Below are 22,925 nucleotides of genomic sequence, written 5' to 3' on the forward strand. Positions count from 1 at the left end.
TTTTATGGTCTCTACTCAAACCTTAGCCCTCTCGGTTATCGAGGTAAACTGGTCTAAAGGGAAATCCTTCAGGTGAGAGTTATATTCGTAACAGCAGAAAAGGCTGTCTCATGACGCCAGGTCAATGTCTGTGCTCATGGGGTGGGCCTATGACTTAGTTAAACTCCAAAAGGAATTGGAGTTTCCTTCATTAAACAGTTTATAATCTCATTAGATAATTTCACAAATAATTTCATCTTTACTCGTTCATTTTATACAACAATTAGATGCAAGCCTCACAACTGAGACGCTTGTATAAACAGAGTTATGGTAACGTGGCTGTATTGTCTCATGAGTTTCACAAACATTACATTAAATGGACCGGTCATAACTGGATTCTCCTCAGACCGTGTACACATTCTCCGAAACATGGACATGTCCTCCTGTGAAAATGTCTCTCTCTATACTGTCTGGCCATGAGGAGAGAGACTCCTCTAGGAATTTATGACCTGCCTCTGATTGGGAACCATATCAGGCCACCATAGATATACATATTACCTAGACCTACAAAACCCCTAGACAATACAAAAACTAGCGTACCCACCATAGTCACACCCTGACCTAACCAAAATAATAAAGAAAACAGAGATATCTCAGGTCAGGGCGTGACACTCTGTGCATGATTTCCCGCAAGACAGGAATGTCAGTGTTCTGCCATGGCCAGCGAAGAGCCCGGATCTCAATCCCCCCAGAAATGTCCGGGAACTTGCAGGTGCCTTGGTGGAAGAGTGGGGTAACATCTCACAGCAAGAACTGGCAAATCTGGTGCAGTCTATGAGGAGATGCACTGCAGCACTTAATGCAGCTGGTGGCCACACCAGATACTGACTGTTACTTTTGACCCCCTCCCCCCCTTTGTTCAGGAACGCATTATTCAATTTCTGTTAGTCACATGTCTGTGGAACTTGTTCAGTTTATGTCTCAGTTGTTGAATCTTATATTTACACATGTTAACTTGTTATGGCTGCAATCCCGATATCTGGATAAGTGTCATCAACAACCGCTGAATAGCATAGCGCTACATCCAATAAATATTACTATAAATATTTATGTTCATAAAATCACAAGTGCAATACAGGAAATCCACCTGTCATGTCAGATTTTGAAATTATGCTTTACAGCGAAAGCAATCCCAGCGTTTGTGTAAGTTTATCGATCTCACGACAAAACATTAAGTACACTTAGCATCAGGTAGCTCGATCACGAAAATCAGAAAAGCAATCAAATTAATCGTTTACCTTTGATCTTCAGATGTTTTCACTCACAAGACTCCCAGTTACACAACAAATGTTCCTTTTGTTCCATAAAGACTATTTTTATATCCAAAATACCTCCGTTTGTTTGTCGCGTTATGTTCAAAAATCCACAGGAAAGAGCGTTCACGACAACGCAGACAAATTCCAAATAGTTTCCATAATGTCCACAGAAACATGTCAAACGTTTTTTATAATCAATCCTCAGGTTGTTTTTAAAATATATAATCAATAATATATCAACCGCAAATGTCTTTCACAGTAGGAGAGGGGAAAACAATGGCTGTCCAAACTCTGTTGAGCGAGCAAAACTCATGTGACCACGAAGCGATGTTATCGTTCTGGCTCATTTTTCAAAATAAAAGCCTGAAACTATGTCTGAAGACTGTTGACACCTTGAGGAAGCGATAGGAAAAGGAATCTGGTTCATATCCCTTTAAATGGAGCAAAGGGAGGCTATGGAACATGGAGTTTTCAAAATAGAAACCACTTCCTGGTTTAATTTTCCTCAGGGTTTCGCCTGCAATATCAGTTCTGTTATACTCACAGACAATATTTTGACAGTTTTGGAAACTTTAGTGTTTCCTATCCAATACTAATAATACTATGCATATATTAGCAACTGAGACTGAGGAGCTGGCCGTTTATAATGGGCACCTTTTCATCCAAGCTACTCAATACTGCCCCTGCAGCCATAAAAAGTTAAGTTTGCTGAAAATAAACGCAGTTGACGTTTCTTTTTTTTTTTTAATGAGTTTAACTCTAGCTCTTTTACAAAATGTTGTTTAAAAAAAAAATCTGAAAATGAAAATATCGTGTTTTGGAATGAAGCCCTTCAAGAGTTATCGGTTTAGAGTATTGTACTTTGAGTTTTGAAAACATACTGAAAAATGTGCTTGACAAAAAATGTTTAACGTGCTGCTGGGTGGAATTCTGAGGAGGTTTGTGTTGTTTACTCTCTGCTTTGGAGACACATGGAGCCTACCTAGGAAGGAGCTGGGGCGAAGTGTGTGTGTGTGTGTGTGTGTGTGTGTGTGTGTGTGCATGTCGCCACTTAGCGCTTGATGGTTTGAAGTAAAAAGGAGTACCTTGATGTCTGTATAGCAGACATTCAGACAGACAGTGTGATTAGATAATGATCGCTGGTGCCTCCCCCCCCCCCCCCCCCCCCCTCCGCTGCCCAACCAACTGCAACAGTAACTGTAGCTGCTTGAACAGACACAAGACAACAACAATCTTAAAGATCTGAATGCTTTGCTGTAGGCCAAACAAACATCATGCTATCGCTCTGCTGTAGGCCAAACAAACATCATGCTATCGCTCTGCTGTAGGCCAAACAAACATCATGCTATCGCTCTGCTGTAGGCCAAACAAACATCATGCTATAGCGCTGCTGTAGGCCAAACAAACATCATGCTATCGCTTTGCTGTAGGCCAAACATCATGCTATAGCTCTGCTGTAGGCCAAATAAACATCATGCTATAGCTCTGCTGTAGGCCAAACAAACATCATGCTATAGCTCTGCTGTAGGCCAAATAAACATCATGCTATCGCTTTGCTGTAGGCCAAATAAACATCATGCTATCGCTTTGCTGTAGGCCAAATAAACATCATGCTATAGCTCTGCTGTAGGCCAAACAAACATCATGCTATCGCTTTGCTGTAGACCAAACAAACATCATGCTATTGCTTTGCTGTAGGCCAAACAAACATCATGCTATCACTTTGAGACATTCTAAAGATCTGCAACAACTCTTTAATTATTTTTAATTAAAATGTTTTAACACTTGATCGTGCATCTTATAGATGTGAGTAACCACTTCTCTTTTCAATGATGTTTGAGTGAGATATGATCCTGATAGTATGAAATCCAATAGTATAGGAACATTGTTGTGCAGAACGTGAGAGTGATTGTAAGGAAGACATTCAGTGTGTGTGTGTGTGTGATTGTAAGGAAGACATTCAGTGTGTGTGTGTGTGTGTGTGTGTGTGATTGTAAGGAAGACATTCAGTGTGTGTGTGTGTAAGGAAGACATTCAGTATGAGTGGTTGTGGAGAATGAATGAAGGAGTGCCTGAGGGGTGTGGAGCTGAGCTGGAACGTGCTGTGACCTGCTGAGGGAGAGAGAGGGGGAAGGGGGGGGGCGAGATTTATGTTTATTTATTTTCCCATTTGCACATCGTTACAACATTGTATATAAACATAATATGACATTTGTAATGTATTTTGGAACTTCTGTGAGTGTAATGTTTATTGTTCATGTTTATTGTTTATTTCACTTCTGTATACTATCTACTTCACTTGCTATGGCAATGTTAACACATGTTTCACATGCCAATAAAGCACCTTGAATTGAATTGAATTGAGAGCCAGAGTGAGAGACAGACACAGACAGAGAGAGAGAGAGAGAGACAGACAGAGAGACAGAGAGGAGAGAGAGAGAGACAGACAGACAGAGAGAGAGACAGAGAGACAGAGAGACTGACAGAGAGACAGAGTGAGAGACAGACAGAGAGAGAGAGAGACAGAGAGAGAGAGACAGACAGACAGGCAGACAGACAGACAGAGACAGAGACAGAGAGACAGACAGGACCCTGATACAACAGCCCAGCTGAGGCTCAGACACACACCACTATATTTTGTAACACTTAGGGTATGTACACACACACACACACACACACACACACACACACACACACACACACACACACACACACACACACACACACACACACACACACACACACACACACACACACACACACACACCTCAGGGAATGGTCAGAGGGCCCTGTCTACTCCATGCGTGCATTTACACGCGTGTAAGTGTTGTGTGTGTGTGTGTCGTGTGTGTGTGAATGTGTGCAGTGTTCATACTCCAAGGAATGACTCCGAGGAATTTCAGGATACATGCCGAAGACAAAGAATGTGATCCACGTTGCTGCCTAAAGCTGTTCGTATACGTTTTTCCCCTGATAGATTTCCCTGACAGCAGCGAAAGAAAGCTAATAACAAGTCATCCTAATAACAAGTCATCCCAATAACAAGTCATCCTAATAACAAGTCATCCTAATAACAAGTAATCCTAATAACAAGTCATCCCAATAACAAGTCATCCTAATAACAAGTCATCCCAATAACAAGTCATCCCAATAACAAGACAAGTCATCCCAATAACAAGTCATCCTAATAACAAGACAAGTCATCCCAATAACAAGTCATCCTAATAACAAGTCATCCTAATAACAAGTCATCCTAATAACAAGTCATCCTAATAACAAGTCATCCCAATAACAAGTCATCCTAATAACAAGTAATCCTAATAACAAGTCATCCCAATAACAAGTCATCCCAATAACAAGTAATTCTAATAACAAGTCATCCCAATAACAAGTCATCCTAATAACAAGTCATCCTAATAACAAGACGAGTCATCCCAATAACAAGTCATCCCAATAACAAGTCATCCTAATAACAAGTCATCCTAATAACAAGTCATCCCAATAACAAGTCATCCTAATAACAAGTCATCCTAATAACAAGACAAGTCATCCTAATAACAAGTCCTCCTAATAACAAGTCATCCCAATAACAAGTCATCCCAATAACAAGTCATCCCAATAACAAGTCATCCTAATAACAAGTAATCCGAATAACAAGTCATCCCAATAACAAGTCACCCCAATAACAAGTCATTCTAATAACAAGTCATCCTAATAACAAGTCATCCTAATAACAAGACAAGTCATCCCAATAACAAGTCATCCCAATAACAAGTCATCCTAATAACAAGTCATCCTAATAACAAGTCATCCCAATAACAAGACAAGTCATCCTAATAACAAGTCATCCTAATAACAAGACAAGTCATCCCAATAACAAGTCATCCCAATAACAAGTCATCCTAATAACAAGTCATCCTAATAACAAGTAATCCCAATAACAAGTCATCCTAATAACAAGTCATCCTAATAACAAGACAAGTCATCCTAATAACAAGTCCTCCTAATAACAAGTCATCCCAATAACAAGTCATCCCAATAACAAGTCATCCTAATTCCTAAAACAAACTTGATAATAGTCCTATTCTATAATAATCTCAGAGGTTGTGTTCTGCGTATTCCTCTTTTTACTGACTGTATAATCTGGCTACTCCACATTATGAACAGATCGTCATTATAAATTGACAGATAAAACGAATAGAACAAATTAAATATAGGAAGTGCATTATCTCTTACATATTACTTCATGTTTTTTATTTAAACATTTTTTATTTAAACATTTATATCACAATCTTTTTCCCCGTACAGTTGTATTCACACATTTCCTATTCTTGTTTTCTTTTTGGGCCGAATCCTAACTTGAGATGAGCGAGCCGCTCCAATCCAAGTTTTTGGCTGAAAAATCTCTGATCAATATCAATCAATGAACGATTTAAGCCAATCGTGATGATTTCGTTTGAGTGCGGGGTCCCATCTCAAGTTAGCATCTAGTCAGAAACCAATCAACGACAACGATCATGGACACCCAACATTTTGGGACATAAATCTACAGCTTAATAAATACTCTACAAATAATAATAACGCGGGCTTTTAATACCGGAGATAATGATCTGGAGAGAGGAATCGATACGGAAGAGGGGAGATTGGGTAAAGAAGAAGAAGAACGGCATGCTAGATAAACAAGCGTATAAGCATACATGGTAACAAATATGGGAACTTGAATATTACAGCTACCAATGAGCCGAATGCTAACTTGAATATTACAGCTACCAATGAGCAGAATGCTAACCTGAATAATACAGTTACCAATGAGCAGAATGCTAACCTGAATTTTACAGCTACCAATGAGCAGAATGCTAACCCATCGCTCTGTAGATTCTGGATGTTACAAGACTCCTTTACACTCAGTTACAACTGTGATATCCACAGCACAAAGACACTTTCTGATTCTGATAGGTCAGGGATCTCTCGCTCTCTCTCGCTCTCTCGCTTCTGATAGGTCAGGGATCTCTCTCTCTCTGTCTCTCGCTTCTGATAGGTCAGGGATCTCTCTCTCTCTCGCTTCTGATAGGTCAGGGATGTCTCTCTCTCTCTGTCTCTCGCTTCTGATAGGTCAGGGATGTCTCTCTCCCTCACTTCTGATAGGTCAGGGATGTCTCTCTCTCTCGCTTCTGATAGGTCAGGGATCTCTCTCTCTCTCGCTTCTGATAGGTCAGGGATGTCTCTCTCTCTCTGTCTCTCGCTTCTGATAGGTCAGGGATGTCTCTCTCCCTCACTTCTGATAGGTCAGGGATGTCTCTCTCTCTCACATCTGATAGGTCAGGGATGTCTCTCTCTCTCTTCTGATAGGTCAGGGATCTCTCTCTCTCTCTCTCTCTCTCTCTCTTCTGATAGGTCAGGGATGTCTCGCTCTCTCTTCTGATAGGTCAGGGATGTCTCTCTCTCTCTCTTCTGATAGGTCAGGGATGTCTCGCTCTCTCTCTTCTGATAGGTCAGGGATGTCTCTCTCTCTCTTCTGATAGGTCAGGGATGTCTCTCTCTCTCTCTGATAGGTCAGGGATGTCTCTCTCTCTCTCTTCTGATAGGTCAGGGATGTCTATCTCTCTCTCTTCTGATAGGTCAGGGATGTCTCTCTGTCTCTTCTGATAGGTCAGGGATGTCTCTCTCTCTCTCTCTTCTGATAGGTCAGGGATGTCTCTCTCTCTCTCTCTCTCTTCTGATAGGTCAGGGATGTCTCTCTCTCTCTCTTCTGATAGGTCAGGGATGTCTCTCTCTCTCTCTCTCTCTCTATTCTGATAGGTTAGGAGGGTGTGACTCAAAACATGGAGATTTGGATCTGATCATTCAGCCAATTAAGAATCCCTGTGCTGTCCTTTTGGCCAATCAGAAACAAACTAAAAACTTACAAAACAAATCTAAAACATGAAAAGTAATTTTCCCTTTTTATGAAGCTACACCAAGCTATCCCTTTTAAACCAAACATTTATAGAATTATTATCAGAAAAAATATTTGTCAAAAATCCATCATACAGTTTGACTTTGAATATAATTTGATTTGATATGTCATAGAAATAAAGACCTGACATGACTTATAGACTGTGATTATGGTGAAGACGAGAACAGTTCCTCGTGTTCAAGTTGTCTCTTCATCACGTCGGCTGATCAACAGACAGTCCTGTTCAATATGGCACCTAGTTCCAAAGTCTAAAAACACTCATGGATGGTTTGAAGCACCAATTGAAGTAACAGATTCATAAACATTTCTCAGATCGTTTTCGTTTCTCATGTTCATCTCTCCAGTTCTAAAACTCTGGAGCGTCCTCCACCTGTTTGTGGTAATCCTCATCCAGTGGGTTGTCTGGACACTTCTGCCCGTTGTTAGGAGGCCTGACCTGGTTATAACGACTCCAGTCCCCCTTACAGATGATCCAGGGCAGGACGTCGACCTTGTAGTGGAGGTCAGCGGAGAACTCGTTGCTGATGAGGTTGGGTGTTCCGGCTCCTTTACCCCGGGTGATGAGCTTCATGTTGTCACTGTAGCAGCAGTGCTGTGCGGCCAGAGTAGTGGACTCTAGAGTTAACACGGAGCGGATGCAGCACCGGGCCGTGGGTTTGTAGATCTCTAGTTTCTCCTTGGGGCCGCTGGCGTCCTTCCAGCGGAAGTCCCGGCGTGTGGCGGGGTCGGGGACGTCGGCCGTGCTGTAGGCCACCTCGGTGGGGTAGGAGCAGGGGCAGCTGGGGAGGTCGTTGGAGACCTTGGTCATGTATTTCTTCAGGAACTCAGACTTACAGTTCATCCAGCGTTCACAGCTGTCTGTGTCTAGAAGACATTAGAGACAGAGACAGAGTTAGCCTGGATCTCTCCCTACAGCTGTCTGTGTCTAGAAGACATTAGAGACAGAGACAAAGTTAGCCTGGATCTCTCCCTACAGCTGTCTGTGTCTAGAAGACATTAGAGACAGAGTTAGTCTGGATCTCTCCCTACAGCTGTCTGGGTCTAGAAGAGATAGAGTTAGTCTGGATCTCTACCTACAGCTGTCTGTGTCTAGAAGACATTAGAGACAGAGTTAGTCTGGATCTCTCCCTACAGCTGTCTGTGTCTAGAAGACATTAGAGACAGAGTTAGTCTGGATCTCTCCCTACAGCTGTCTGGGTCTAGAAGACATTAGAGACAGAGTTAGTCTGGATCTCTCCCTACAGCTGTCTGGGTCTAGAAGACATTAGAGACAGAGACAGAGTTAGTCTGGATCTCTCCCTACAGCTGTCTGTGTCTAGAAGACATTAGAGACAGAGTTAGTCTGGATCTCTCCCTACAGCTGTCTGTGTCTAGAAGACATTAGAGACAGAGTTAGTCTGGATCTCTCCCTACAGCTGTCTGGGTCTAGAAGACATTAGAGACAGAGTTAGTCTGGATCTCTCCCTACAGCTGTCTGGGTCTAGAAGACATTAGAGACAGAGACAGAGTTAGTCTGGATCTCTCCCTACAGCTGTCTGTGTCTAGAAGACATTAGAGACAGAGTTAGTCTGGATCTCTCCCTACAGCTGTCTGTGTCTAGAAGACATTAGAGACAGAGTTAGTCTGGATCTCTCCCTACAGCTGTCTGGGTCTAGAAGACATTAGAGACAGAGTTAGTCTGGATCTCTCCCTACAGCTGTCTGGGTCTAGAAGACATTAGAGACAGAGACAGAGTTAGTCTGGATCTCTCCCTACAGCTGTCTGTGTCTAGAAGACATTAGAGACAGAGTTAGTCTGGATCTCTCCCTACAGCTGTCTGGGTCTAGAAGACATAAGAGACAGAGTTAGCCTGGATCTCTCCCTACAGCTGTCTGTGTCTAGAAGACATTAGAGACAGAGTTAGTCTGGATCTCTCCCTACAGCTGTCTGGGTCTAGAAGAGATAGAGTTAGTCTGGATCTCTCCCTACAGCTGTCTGGGTCTAGAAGACATTAGAGATAGAGTTAGCCTGGATCTCTCCCTACAGCTGTCTGTGTCTAGAAGACATTAGAGACAGAGTTAGCCTGGATCTCTCCCTACAGCTGTCTGTGTCTAGAAGACATTAGAGACAGAGACAGAGTTAGTCTGGATCTCTCCCTACAGCTGTCTGTGTCTAGAAGACATTAGAGACAGAGACAGAGTTAGTCTGGATCTCTCCCTACAGCTGTCTGTGTCTAGAAGACATTAGAGACAGAGACAAAGTTAGTCTGGATCTCTCCCTACAGCTGTCTGTGTCTAGAAGACATTAGAGACAGAGACAAAGTTAGCCTGGATCTCTCCCTACAGCTGTCTGGGTCTAGAAGAGACAAAGTTAGCCTGGATCTCTCCCTACAGCTGTCTGGGTCTAGAAGAGACAGAGTTAGTCTGGATCTCTCCCTACAGCTGTCTGGGTCTAGAAGAGACAGAGTTAGTCTGGATCTCTCCCTACAGCTGTCTGGGTCTAGAAGAGATAGAGTTAGTCTGGATCTCTCCCTACAGCTGTCTGGGTCTAGAAGAGATAGAGTTAGTCTGGATCTCTCCCTACAGCTGTCTGGGTCTAGAAGAGACAGAGTTGGTCTGGATCTCTCCCTACAGCTGTCTGGGTCTAGAAGAGACAGAGTTAGTCTGGATCTCTCCCTACAGCTGTCTGGGTCTAGAAGAGACAGGGTCAGTTAGTCACCTCTGCACCCTGTCTCTCTCTTTCTCTCTCACCCCCATTCTCTCTCTCTCTCTGTCTCATACAAGATGGGAATGGGAGGATGCATAAGTGTGCTAGCCTAGCTATTCATTTGATGGGTTCTTTTCTCCTGGCTAACTGAGGATATTGGAACAGACACAGAGAGCAGAACATTACAGAATGCTTGGCTCTCTTCCTGTCCTGATGCAGAATGAGAAAGAATGACGAGTGGGCCCAGGAAGGACTGGGCCATAGAAATATATTGACTAGAACAGACATATCCTCACAAATCAATGGGCTGCGCTGGAGGACTGGGCCATGGAAATATATTGACTAGAACAGACATATCCTCACAAATCAATGGGCTGTCTGGGAGGACTGGGCCACTGTTTTGAGGTCAATTCAGAAAGTAACCCTGACCTGGACATTAATGCTGAATAGAATCGCTGTTGCGTTTGACAGTGGAGGAAACCTGATGTTTAGATACATGAGGGGAAAATTACTAAAAAGACTACTGAAAGAAGAGTCTTACCGACGCCAAAGAGCTCTGTAGCGTTGAACTCATCGGTTCCAGCCAGCAGACTGACCTCAGTGGCGGCTGTCTTGAACGCATCTTCAATACCTTTAGACAGACACACGGTCAGTTAATGATGCAACAGGAAGAAAGATGTAAGCACAGTAAACACACCGTGTACTTCCTGCTTCCTGTTTCACACGCTGTGTACTTCCTGTTTCCTGTTTCACACCCCGTGTATTTCCTGTGTCACTCTGACCTCCTATAATACTGAAGTGATGTTCATTTTAAAAAATCTACAGGTATTTATCATCTCTTTAAATATCTACAGGTATTTGTCATCCCTTTAAATATCTACAGGTATTTATCATCCTTTTAAATATCTACAGGTATTTATCATCCTTTTAAATATCTACAGGTATTTATCATCCTTTTAAATATCTACAGGTATTATCATCCTTTTAAATATCTACAGGTATTATCATCCCTTTAAATATCTACAGGTATTTATCATCCCTTTAAATATCTACAGGTATTTATCATCCCTTTAAATATCTACAGGTATTTATCATCCCTTTAAAAATATACAGGTATTTATCATCCCTTTAAAAATATACAGGTATTTATCATCCCTTTAAAAATCTACAGGTATTTGTCATCCCTTTAAAAATCTACAGGTATTTATCATCCCTTTAAATATCTACAGGTATTTATCATTCCTTTAAATATCTAGAGGTATTTGTCATCCCTTTAAAAATCTACAGGTATTTATCATCCCTTTTCAGAACACAGCCTGTCACACTGTCCTCACCTGGGCAGGTCAGCAAGCTGCCTCAATCAGGGGGTTCAGAACACAGCCTGTCACACTGTCCTCACCTAGGCAGGTCAGCAAGCTGCCTCAATCAGGGGGTTCAGAACACACAGCCTGTCACACTGTCCTCACCTGGGCAGGTCAGCAAGCTGCCTCAATCAGGAGGTTTAGAACACACAGCCTGTCACACTGTCCTCACCTGGGCAGGTCAGCAAGCTGCCTCAATCAGGGGGTTCAGAACACAGCCTGTCACACTCTCCTCACCTGGGCAGGTCAGCAAGCTGCCTCAATCAGGGGGTTCAGAACACAGCCTGTCACACTGTCCTCACCTGGGCAGGTCAGCAAGCTGCCTCAATCAGGAGGTTTAGAACACACAGCCTGTCACACTGTCCTCACCTGGGCAGGTCAGCAAGCTGCCTCAATCAGGGGGTTCAGAACACAGCCTGTCACACTGTCCTCACCTGGGCAGGTCAGCAAGCTGCCTCAATCAGGGGGTTCAGAACACAGCCTGTCACACTGTCCTCACCTGGGCAGGTCAGCAAGCTGCCTCAATCAGGGGGTTCAGAACACAGCCTGTCACACTGTCCTCATCTGGGCAGGTCAGCAAGCTGCCTCAATCAGGGGGTTCAGAACACAGCCTGTCACACTGTCCTCATCTGGGCAGGTCAGCAAGCTGCCTCAATCAGGTTTAGAACACACAGCCTGTCACACTGTCCTCACCTGGGCAGGTCAGCAAGTTGCCTCAATCAGGGGGTTCAGAACACAGCCTGTCACACTGTCCTCATCTGGGCAGGTCAGCAAGCTGCCTCAATCAGGGGGTTCAGAACACAGCCTGTCACACTGTCCTCATCTGGGCAGGTCAGCAAGCTGCCTCAATCAGGAGGTTTAGAACACAGCCTGTCACACTGTCCTCACCTGGGCAGGTCAGCAAGCTGCCTCAATCAGGGGGTTCAGAACACAGCCTGTCACACTGTCCTCACCTGGACAGGTCAGCAAGCTGCCTCAATCAGGGGGTTCAGAACACAGCCTGTCACACTGTCCTCACCTAGGCAGGTCAGCAAGCTGCCTCAATCAGGGGGTTCAGAACACACAGCCTGTCACACTGTCCTCACCTGGGCAGGTCAGCAAGCTGCCTCAATCAGGAGGTTTAGAACACACAGCCTGTCACACTGTCCTCACCTGGGCAGGTCAGCAAGCTGCCTCAATCAGGGGGTTCAGAACACAGCCTGTCACACTGTCCTCACCTGGACAGGTCAGCAAGCTGCCTCAATCAGGGGGTTCAGAACACAGCCTGTCACACTGTCCTCACCTGGGCAGGTCAGCAAGCTGCCTCAATCAGGGGGTTCAGAACACAGCCTGTCACACTGTCCTCACCTGGGCAGGTCAGCAAGCTGCCTCAATCAGGGGGTTCAGAACACACAGCCTGTCACACTGTCCTCACCTGGGCAGGTCAGCAAGCTGCCTCAATCAGGGGGTTCAGAACACACAGCCTGTCACACTGTCCTCACCTGGGCAGGTCAGCAAGCTGCCTCAATCAGGGGGTTCAGAACACAGCCTGTCACACTGTCCTCACCTGGGCAGGTCAGCAAGCTGCCTCAATCAGGGGGTTCAGAACACAGCATGTCACACTGTCCTCACCTGGGCAGGTCAGCAAGCTGCCTCAATCAGGGGGTTCAGAACACAGCCTGACACACTGTCCTCACCTGGGCAGGTCAGCAAGCTGCCTCAATCAGGGGGTTCAGAACACACAGCCCGTCACACTGTCCTCACCTGGGCAGGATGGCATGTCACAGGTGCGTGACTCAGTGGCAGTGCAGGCATAACCACATGACCTGGTCCTCTTCTGGTTCCCGTTCTTACAGGTTACACTGCATGGAGACCAGTTACTCCAGTCACCCTCTCCGTCTATATAGTCTGGAGAGGAGCGCGAGAGAGGGGGGGGGGGGGGGGGAGAGAGAGAGATCAACATCAACAAAAAGTGTCGACTTTACAGTGAAATGCTTAATTTCGATCCGTTTCCTAACAATGAAAAAGAATATGAATAAAATAAATGAAAAGAAAATAGTACCACAATAAATAACAAAAAATAGGCTATATAGAAGTAGTACAGGTACCGAGTCAGTGTACTGGGGTACGAGGTAGTAGTGAGTCAGTGTACTGGGGTACGAGGTGGTAGTGAGTCAGTGTACTGGGGTACGAGGTAGTAGTGAGTCAGTGTACTGGGGTACGAGGTGGTAGTGAGTCAGTGTACTGGGGTACGAGGTGGTAGTGAGTCAGTGTCCTGGGGTACGAGGTGGTAGTGAGTCAGTGTACTGGGGTACGAGGTAGTAGTGAGTCAGTGTACTGGGGTACGAGGTGGTAGTGAGTCAGTGCACTGGGGTACGAGGTAGTAGTGAGTCAGTGTACTGGGGTACGAGGTGGTAGTGAGTCAGTGTACTGGGGTACGAGGTAGTAGTGAGTCAGTGTACTGGTGTACGAGGTAGTAGTGAGTCAGTGTACTGGGGTACGAGGTGGTAGTGAGTCAGTGTACTGGGGTACAAGGTGGTAGTGAGTCAGTGTACTGGGGTACGAGGTAGTAGTGAGTCAGTGTACTGGGGTACGAGGTGGTAGTGAGTCAGTGCACTGGGGTACGAGGTGGTAGTGAGTCAGTGTACTGGGGTACGAGGTAGTTGTGAGTCGGTGTCCTGGGGTATGAGGTAGTAATGAGTCAGTGTACTGGGGTACGAGGTAGTTGTGAGTCAGTGTCCTGGGGTACGAGGTAGTAGTGAGTCAGTGTCCTGGGGTACGAGGTAGTAATGAGTCAGTGTACTGGGGTACGAGGTAGTAATGAGTCAGTGTACTGGGGTACGAGGTAGTAGTGAGTCAGTGTACTGGGGTATGAGTTAGTAATGAGTCAGTTTTCTGGGGTACCAGGTAGTAATGAGTCAGTGTCCTGGGGTACATGGTAGTAGTGAGTCAGTGTCCTGGGGTACGAGGTGTAGTGAGTCAGGATGGGATGGGGTGATGGATGGGGTGTGGGTGGGGTGATGGATGGGGTGTGGGTGAGTCATGGATGGGGTGTGGGGTGTGGGGGTCATGGATGGGATGTGGAGGTCATGGAGGGAGTGGGAGGGGTCATGGATGGGGTCGTGGATGGGGTGTGGGTGGGTCATGGATTGGGGTGTGGTTGGGTCATGGATTGGGTGTGGGGTTATGGTGGGGGTGATGGATGGGGTGTGGGGGTCATGGTTTGGGGGAGGGGGTCAAGGATGGGAGGTCATGGATGGGGTGTGGGTGTAATGGATTGGGTGTGGTGTCATGGATGGGTTGTGGGGGTCATGTCATGGGGGGATGGGGTCTTGGAGGGGGGGATAATAGTTCCCTTTGACTTTGACTCTCAGACAAGCTTACACACTCACTCACACACACAGGGCAGAGTGAGTGTTTTCAGTGTTTACAAAAACACACCAGGAAGCATTTGGCAAAAAAATATATATATATAATCCAGGAAAGCGCTACTACAAACTGGGGAGGTTAACACACTGTAATAATTACAAATGAGGTGTACATTTTTTTTTGAATCAAATAGTTTCGTTTTAGCATAAGACACATTCAAATGAGTCTGGGCTGGAGTTGGTTCAGTCTAGTGTTTTTCTGGAAGACGGGGCTGAAATGCCAAGAAATCCTTGTTTACTTCCAATTATCATTAAAGGGATCAGTTTAATAATCATACCTGGAAACCTTTCCTCTGCCAGGGCTCAGGAGAATGTTTTTCACATGTAGAGTTTTCTTACATGTGAACTGTAAATATGATTATCCACATGTGAACTGTAAATATGATTATCAACATGTGAACTGTAAATATGATTATCCACATGTGAACTGTAAATATGATTATCCACATGTGAACTGTAAATATGATTTATCCACATGTGAACTGTAAATATGATTTATCCACATGTGAACTGTAAATATGATTATCCACATGTGAACTGTAAATATGATTATCCACATGTGAACTGTAAATATGATTATCCACATGTGAAACGCAAATATGATTATCCACATGTGAACTGTAAATATGATTTATCCACATGTGAACTGTAAATATGATTATCCACATGTGAACTGTAAATATGATTTTTACACACATTTATGTGAATGTTTTTACGTGAAACTGCATAATCGATTCTCACGTTGAAAGTTTTTAACGTTGAAACTGCACATTTCAATTCACATGTGAAAGGTGAAAACATGTTATTTTCCACACATGTGAAATGGTGTTGTTAACATGTGGACTCCAAATGTAAATACATTACATGTGAAATTTAAACTCAACATGCGAAAACAGTTATTTAATGTGTTTTTGTTGTGGTTGTAAGGGCAGCTGTGAGATCACAGTCTATCTCCTGTTCCTGTAGTGAGACAGCTTGATGTACCAGGACACTAGTCTATCTCCTGTTTCTGTAGTGAGACAGCTTGATGTACCAGGACACCCCCTGGACAGGACACTAGTCTGCCTCCTGTTTCTGTAGTGAGACAGCTTGATGTACCAGGACACTAGTCTATCTCCTGTTTCTGTAGAGAGACAGCTTGATGTACCAGGACACCCCCTGGACAGGACACTAGTCTATATCCTGTTTATGTAGAGAGACAGCTTGATGTACCAAGACATCCCCTGGACAGGGCACTAGTCTATCTCCTGTTTCTGTAGTGAGACAGCTTGATGTACCAGGACACCCCCTGGACAGGACACTAGTCTATCTCCTGTTTCTGTAGAGAGACAGCTTGATGTACCAGGACACCCCCTGGACAGGACACTAGTCTATCTCCTGTTTCTGTAGTGAGACAGCTTGATGTACAGGACACCCCCTGGAGAGGACACCCCTTGGACAGGACACTAGTCTATCTCCTGTTTCTGTAGTGAGACAGCTTGATGTACCAGGACACCCCCTGGACAGGACACTAGTCTATCTCCTGTTTCTGTAGTGAGACAGCTTGATGTACCTGGACACCCCCTGGACAGGACACTAGTCTATCTCCTGTTTCTGTAGTGAGACAGCTTGATGTACAGGACACCCCCTGGACAGGACACTAGTCTATCTCCTGTTTCTGTAGTGAGACAGCTTGATGTACAGGACACTAGTCTATCTCCTGTTTCTGTAGTGAGACAGCTTGATGTACAGGACACTAGTCTATCTCCTGTTTCTGTAGAGAGACAGCTTGATGTACCAGGACATCCCCTGGACAGGACACTAGTCTATCTCCTGTTTCTGTAGAGAGACAGTTTGATGTACAGTACACCCCCTGGACAGGACACTAGTCTATCTCCTCTTTCTGTAGTGAGACAGCTTGATGTACCAGGACACCCCCTGGACAGGACACTAGTCTATCTCCTGTTTCTGTAGTGAGACAGCTTGATGTACAGGACACTAGTCTATCTCCTGTTTCTGTAGGGAGACACCTTGAAGGAGGACACCCCCTGACAGGACACTAGTCTATATCCTGTTTCTGTAGAGAGACAGCTTGATGTACCAGGACACCCCCTGGACAGGACACTAGTCTATATCCTGTTTCTGTGAAACGCAAATATGATTATCCACATGTGAACTGTAAATATGATTTATCCACATATGAACTGTAAATATGATTATCCACATGTGAACTGTAAATATGATTATCCACATGTGAACTGTAAATATGATTTATCCACATGTGAACTGTAAATATGATTTATCCACATGTGAACTGCAAATATGATTTATCCACATGTGAACTGTAAATATGATTATCCACATGTGAACTGTAAATATGATTATCCACATGTGAACTGCAAATATGATTTATCCACATGTGAACTGTAAATATGATTATCCACATGTGAACTGTAAATATGATTTATCCACATGTGAACTGCAAATATGATTTATCCACATGTGAACTGTAAATATGATTATCCACATGTGAACTGTAAATATGATTATCCACATGTGAACTGCAAATATGATTTATCCACATGTGAACTGTAAATATGATTATCCACATGTGAACTGCAAATATGATTTATCCACATGTGAACTGCAAATATGATTATCCACATGTGAACTGTAAATATGATTTATCCACATGTGAACTGTAAATATGATTATCCACATGTGAATGTTTTTACGTGAAACTGCATAATCGATTCTCACGTTGAAAGTTTTTAACGTTGAAACCGCACATTTCAATTCACATGTGAAAGGTGAAAACATGTTATTTTACACACATGTGAAACGGTGTTGTTAACATGTAATGTATTTACATTTGGAGTCCACATGTGAAATTTAAACTCAACATGCGAAAACAGTTATTTCATGTGTTTTTGTTGTTGTTGTAAGGGCAGCTGTGAGATCACAGTCTATCTCCTGTTCCTGTAGTGAGACAGCTTGATGTACCAGGACACCCCCTGGACAGGACACTAGTCTATCTCCTGTTCCTGTAGTGAGACAGCTTGATGTACCAGGACACTAGTCTATCTCCTGTTTCTGTAGGGAGACAGCTTGATGTACCAGGACACTAGTCTATCTCCTGTTTCTGTAGAGTGAGACAGCTTGATGTACCAGGACACTAGTCTATCTCCTGTTTCTGTAGGGAGACAGCTTGATGTACCAGGACACTAGTCTATCTCCTGTTTCTGTAGAGTGAGACAGCTTGATGTACCAGGACACTAGTCTATCTCCTGTTTCTGTAGTGAGACAGCTTGATGTACCAGGACACCAGTCTGTCCCCTGTTTCTGTAGTGAGACAGCTTGATGTAGCAGGACACCCCCTGGACAGGACACTAGTCTATCTCCTGTTTCTGTAGAGTGAGACAGCTTGATGTACCAGGACACTAGTCTATCTCCTGTTTCTGTAGTGAGGCGGCTTGATGTACCAGGACACCCCCTGGACAGGACACTAGTCTATCTCCTGTTTCTGTAGTGAGACAGCTTGATGTACAGGACACCCCCTGGACAGGACACCCCCTGGACAGGACACTAGTCTATCTCCTGTTTCTGTAGAGAGACAGCTTTCTGTACCAGGACAGTCCAATAGTAGACAACTAGATAGTTGTCCATCCTCTGTGATTAAACATTGGATTTCAGTTTGAACAAGAACGTAACAGATGGATAAATAATATTTCTCGTCTCTCCATAACACCCACATTCCTCTGTAACTGTTGTTATGTTGGAGTCGGTGGACAGGCTGAGACACGGTTGAGGATGTTACGGCTTCGCGAGGAGGGCGAATTCTTCCACAGCAGATTTATCTACCTAGCGGGCCAGTTGAGAACGTTATGAGTGTTTGTTGTGTGGCAGGAGCTAACAGAAGTGGTCTGTTCTAAACACTAGGGAACAAGGTGTCATCTGGGACACAGCCCTGGTGTCGACCCGGTTGATTTTCCAGGGGCGTTTAAACTGTGCGTACGTACACACATGTACACACACACACACACACACAGTTCAGCTGCACGGACAAAACCAGCTCATGGAACTAAAGAATGTTAAAAGCTTCAATCACAGCCCAGTCTGGCCTGAAAGGACTGGAACCAGTACACTGTAGTTATTATGGTGCCAGCTATCTGCTAACTACACTGTAGTTATTATGGTGTCAGCTATCTGCTAACTACACTGTAGTTATTATGGTGTCAGCTAACTACACTGTAGTTACTATGGTGTCAGCTATCTGCTAACTACACTGTAATTATTATGGTGTCAGCTATCTGCTAACTACACTGTAGTTATTATGGTGTCAGCTATCTGCTAACTACACTGTAGTTATTATGGTGTCAGCTATCTGCTAACTACACTGTAGTTATTATGGTGTCAGCTAACTACACTGTAGTTACTATGGTGTCAGCTATCTGCTAACTACACTGTAGTTATTATGGTGCCAGCTATCTGCTAACTACACTGTAGTTATTATGGTGTCAGCTATCTGCTAACTACACTGTAGTTATTATGGTGTCAGCTATCTGCTAACTACACTGTAGTTATTATGGTGTCAGCTAACTACACTGTAGTTACTATGGTGTCAGCTATCTGCTAACTACACTGTAGTTATTATGGTGTCAGCTATCTGCTAACTACACTGTAGTTATTATGGTGTCAGCTAACTACACTGTAGTTACTATGGTGTCAGCTATCTGCTAACTACACTGTAGTTATTATGGTGCCAGCTATCTGCTAACTACACTGTAGTTATTATGGTGTCAGCTAACTACACTGTAGTTACTATGGTTTCAGCTATCTGCTAACTACACTGTAGTTATTATGGTGTCAGCTATCTGCTAACTACACTGTAGTTATTATGGTGCCAGCTAACTACACTGTAGTTATTATGGTGTCAGCTATCTGCTAACTACACAGTCATTATTATGGTGTCAGCTAACTACACCGTAGTTATTATGGTGTAAGCTATCTGCTAACTACACAGTAGTTATTATGGTGTCAGCTAACTGCACCGTAGTTATTATGGTGTCAGCTATCTGCTAACTACACAGTAGTTATTATGGTGTCAGCTATCTGCTAACTACACTGTAGCTATTATGGTGCTAGCTAACTGCTAACTATACTGTAGTTATTATGGTGCCAGCTATCTGCTAACTACACTGTAGTTATTATGGTGTCAGCTATCTGCTAACTACACTGTAGTTATTATGGTGCTAGCTAACTGCTAACTATACTGTAGTTATTATGGTGTCAGCTATCTGCTAACTACACTGTAATTATTATGGTGCCAGCTATCTGTCTATGTAGCTAGGTACCATCAGAACCAGACCTATAGACTGTCTATGTAGCTAGGTCCCATCAGAACCAGACCTCTAGACTGTCTATGTAGCTAGGTCCCATCAGAACCAGACCTCTAGACTGTCTATGTAGCTAGGTCCCATCAGAACCAGGCCTCTAGACTGTCTATGTAGCTAGGTCCCATCAGAACCAGAACCGTCAGTCCGCCTCACATACACACAACACTCACCATATTCAGTCTGAGCCTTGCTGGTGCCTCCTCCTCCTCCTCCTCCTGTGCCTCCTCTCCTCTCCCAGTCCCCAAGTGGCTTTAGGAAATTACTATCCTCTGTGTTACCAACTCCTCCTTTACCTCCCCCTCGTCCTTCTCCTTCTCCCCTGTAGGGCGCCTGCTCCTCGGGCCTGCGGGGGGTCGAGACCGAGGAGGAGGTGGAGGAGGTTTTCCACCAGTTTCTCCAGTTGGGAGCAGCCCATCCTTGTTTGTTCTCTTTCTTCAGGCCTTTCTCAGGCTCTGCTGCCTCTAGACCGTCCACCACCTCTATGGTCACCTGGAGGAGAGAGAGAGAGAGAGAGAGGCTCAGGGTCAAAGGTCAGAGTCTGTCTGGAGAAACAACTGCCCATTATGTATTGGAGTTGTACTTCATCAATGTCTGCATTGTTTCCTTCTAATAATACATTCTAGATATATCTGACACAGAATACCAGTTGCTCTGATCTAACGATCACCCCTGAGCAGTCCCACAGAGCCCGTCTGGGTAGCAGCAGTCAAATTTAATGTGGTCCTGACTCCCTCCCCCTCCTTCCCTTCTGTCCTTCCTAACTCCTGTGCCTCCCAGAAGAGAGGGGCGAACCTCCACCCCCATACAATGCCCCAACTACCCCCTCACCCACCTCAATCCTCTCCACCTAAACAGTGAGTTCAAAGGGTCTGCTCAACCTTCTCCAGAACATGAAGGGTCTGCTCAACCTTCTCCAGAACATGAAGGGTCTGCTCAACCTCTCCAGAACATGAAGGATATGCACAACCTTCTCCAGAACATGAAGGGTCTGCTCAACCTTCTCCAGAACATGAAGGGTCTGCTCAACCTTCTCCAGAACATGAAGGGTCTGCTCAACCTTCTCCAGGACATGAAGGATATGCACAACCTTCTCCAGGACAAGAAGGATCTGCTCAACCTTCTCCAGGACATGAAGGGTCTGCTCAACCTCTCCAGAACATGAAGGGTCTGCTCAACCTTCTCCAGGACATGAAGGGTCTGCTCAACCTTCTCCAGGACATGAAGGATATGCACAACCTTCTCCAGGACAAGAAGGATCTGCTCAACCTTCTCCAGGACATGAAGGGTCTGCTCAACCTCTCCAGAACATGAAGGGTCTGCTCAACCTTCTCCAGGACATGAAGGATCTGCTCAACCTTCTCCAGGACAAGAAGGATCTGCTCAACCTTCTCCAGGATATGAAGGGTCTGCTCAACCTTCTCCAGAACATGAAGGGTCTGCTCAACCTTCTCCAGGACATGAAGGATATGCACAACCTTCTCCAGAACATGAATCTTAGGATCAAAGAGGTCCCCCCATACTCTCCTCCTCCTCTCACAGACCCCTCCCTCATTGGTTCAATCGCTCCTTCTCCCCAGACCTGCTCCCTCTCTTCCTGCATCTTGAGATACCTATACCCTTCTCGTCTCCTCCTACACCCTGAACCCTGTCTTAATGTTGACTCTTCTCCTCGTCTCCTCCTATAAGCTGAACCCCCTCTGTCTTATTGTTGGCTCTTTTTCTCGTCTCCTCCTATACCCTGAACCCTGTCTTATTATTGACTCTTCTCCTCGTCTCCTCCTATACCCTGAACCCCCTCTGTCTTATTGTTGACTCTTCTCCTCGTCTCCTCCTATACCCTGAACCCTGTCTTATTGTTGACTCTTCTCCTCGTCTCCTCCTATACCCTGAACCCCCTCTGTCTTATTGTTGACTCTTCTCCTCGTCTCCTCCTATACCATGAACCCCCTCTGTCTTATTGTTGGCTCTTTTCCTCGTCTCCTCCTATACCCTGAACCCTGTCTTATTGTTGACTCTTCTCCTCGTCTCCTCCTATACCCTGAACCCCCTCTGTCTTATTGTTGACTCTTCTCCTCGTCTCCTCCTATACCCTGAACCCTGTCTTATTGTTGACTCTTCTCCTTGTCTCCTCCTATACCCTGAACCCCCTCTGTCTTAATGTTGGCTCTTCTCCTCGTCTCCTCCTATACCCTGAACCCTCTCTGTCTTATTGTTGACTCTTCTCCTTGTCTCCTCCTATACCCTGAACCCCCTCTGTCTTAATGTTGACTCTTCTCCTCGTCTCCTCCTTTACCCTGAACCCTCTCTGTCTTATTGTTGACTCTTCTCCTCGTTTCCTTCCATACCTGAACCCTGTCTTATTGTTGACTCTTCTCCTCATCTCCTCCTATACCCTGAACCCCCTCTGTCTTAATGTTACCTCTTCTCCTCCTATACCCTGTACCCCCTCTGTCTTATTGTTGACTCTTCTCCTCGTCTCCTCCTATACCATGAACCCCCTCTGTCTTAATGTTACCTCTTCTCCTCCTATACCCTGTACCCCCTCTGTCTTATTGTTGGCTTTTCTACTCGTCTCCACCTATACCCTGTACCCCCTCTGTCTTATTGTTGACACTTCTCCTCGTCTCCTCCTATACCCTGAACCCCCTCTGTCTTAATGTTACCTCTTCTCCTCCTATACCCTGTACCCCCTCTGTCTTATTGTTGACTCTTCTCCTCGTCTCCTCCTATACCCCTACTGTCTTAATGTTGACTCTTCTCCTCGTCTCCTCCTTTACCCTGAACCCCATGTCTTATTGTTGACTCTTCTCCTCGTCTCCTCCTATACCCTGAACCCCCTCTGTCTT

The 22,925-nt window shown here is 44.7% G+C and overlaps 1 protein-coding gene and 1 long non-coding RNA gene across 4 annotated transcripts in view; both read right to left on the reverse strand.

The window, feature by feature from the left end:
* Positions 1-5,525: 5,525 nt before the first annotated feature.
* Positions 5,526-6,383, reverse strand: LOC118939499. Its single transcript, XR_005036416.1, has 2 exons — positions 6,157-6,383; positions 5,526-6,084 (listed from the first exon to the last, which is right to left on the reverse strand). It is a non-coding gene; the product is annotated as an uncharacterized LOC118939499 (long non-coding RNA).
* A 581-nt stretch (positions 6,384-6,964) lies between these two features.
* Positions 6,965-22,925, reverse strand: part of ism1 (isthmin 1) — a 44,860-nt gene continuing 28,899 nt past the window's right edge. For 2 of the 3 annotated variants that reach the window (XM_036945986.1, XM_036945985.1), the window contains 4 exons: positions 20,250-20,568; positions 13,041-13,184; positions 10,478-10,567; positions 6,965-8,115 (listed from right to left, as the gene is read on the reverse strand). In XM_036945986.1, the coding sequence (XP_036801881.1) occupies positions 7,598-8,115; positions 10,478-10,567; positions 13,041-13,184; positions 20,250-20,568 (1,071 nt within the window). In that variant the 3' untranslated portion in view covers positions 6,965-7,597. The remainder of the gene's footprint in view (positions 8,116-10,477; positions 10,568-13,040; positions 13,185-20,249; positions 20,569-22,925) is intronic. The other variant, XM_036945987.1, reaches the window with a different exon arrangement.

The sequence above is a fragment of the Oncorhynchus mykiss genome, chromosome 16 (genome assembly GCF_013265735.2).
Source record: "Oncorhynchus mykiss isolate Arlee chromosome 16, USDA_OmykA_1.1, whole genome shotgun sequence".
Classification (NCBI taxonomy): domain Eukaryota; kingdom Metazoa; phylum Chordata; class Actinopteri; order Salmoniformes; family Salmonidae; genus Oncorhynchus; species Oncorhynchus mykiss.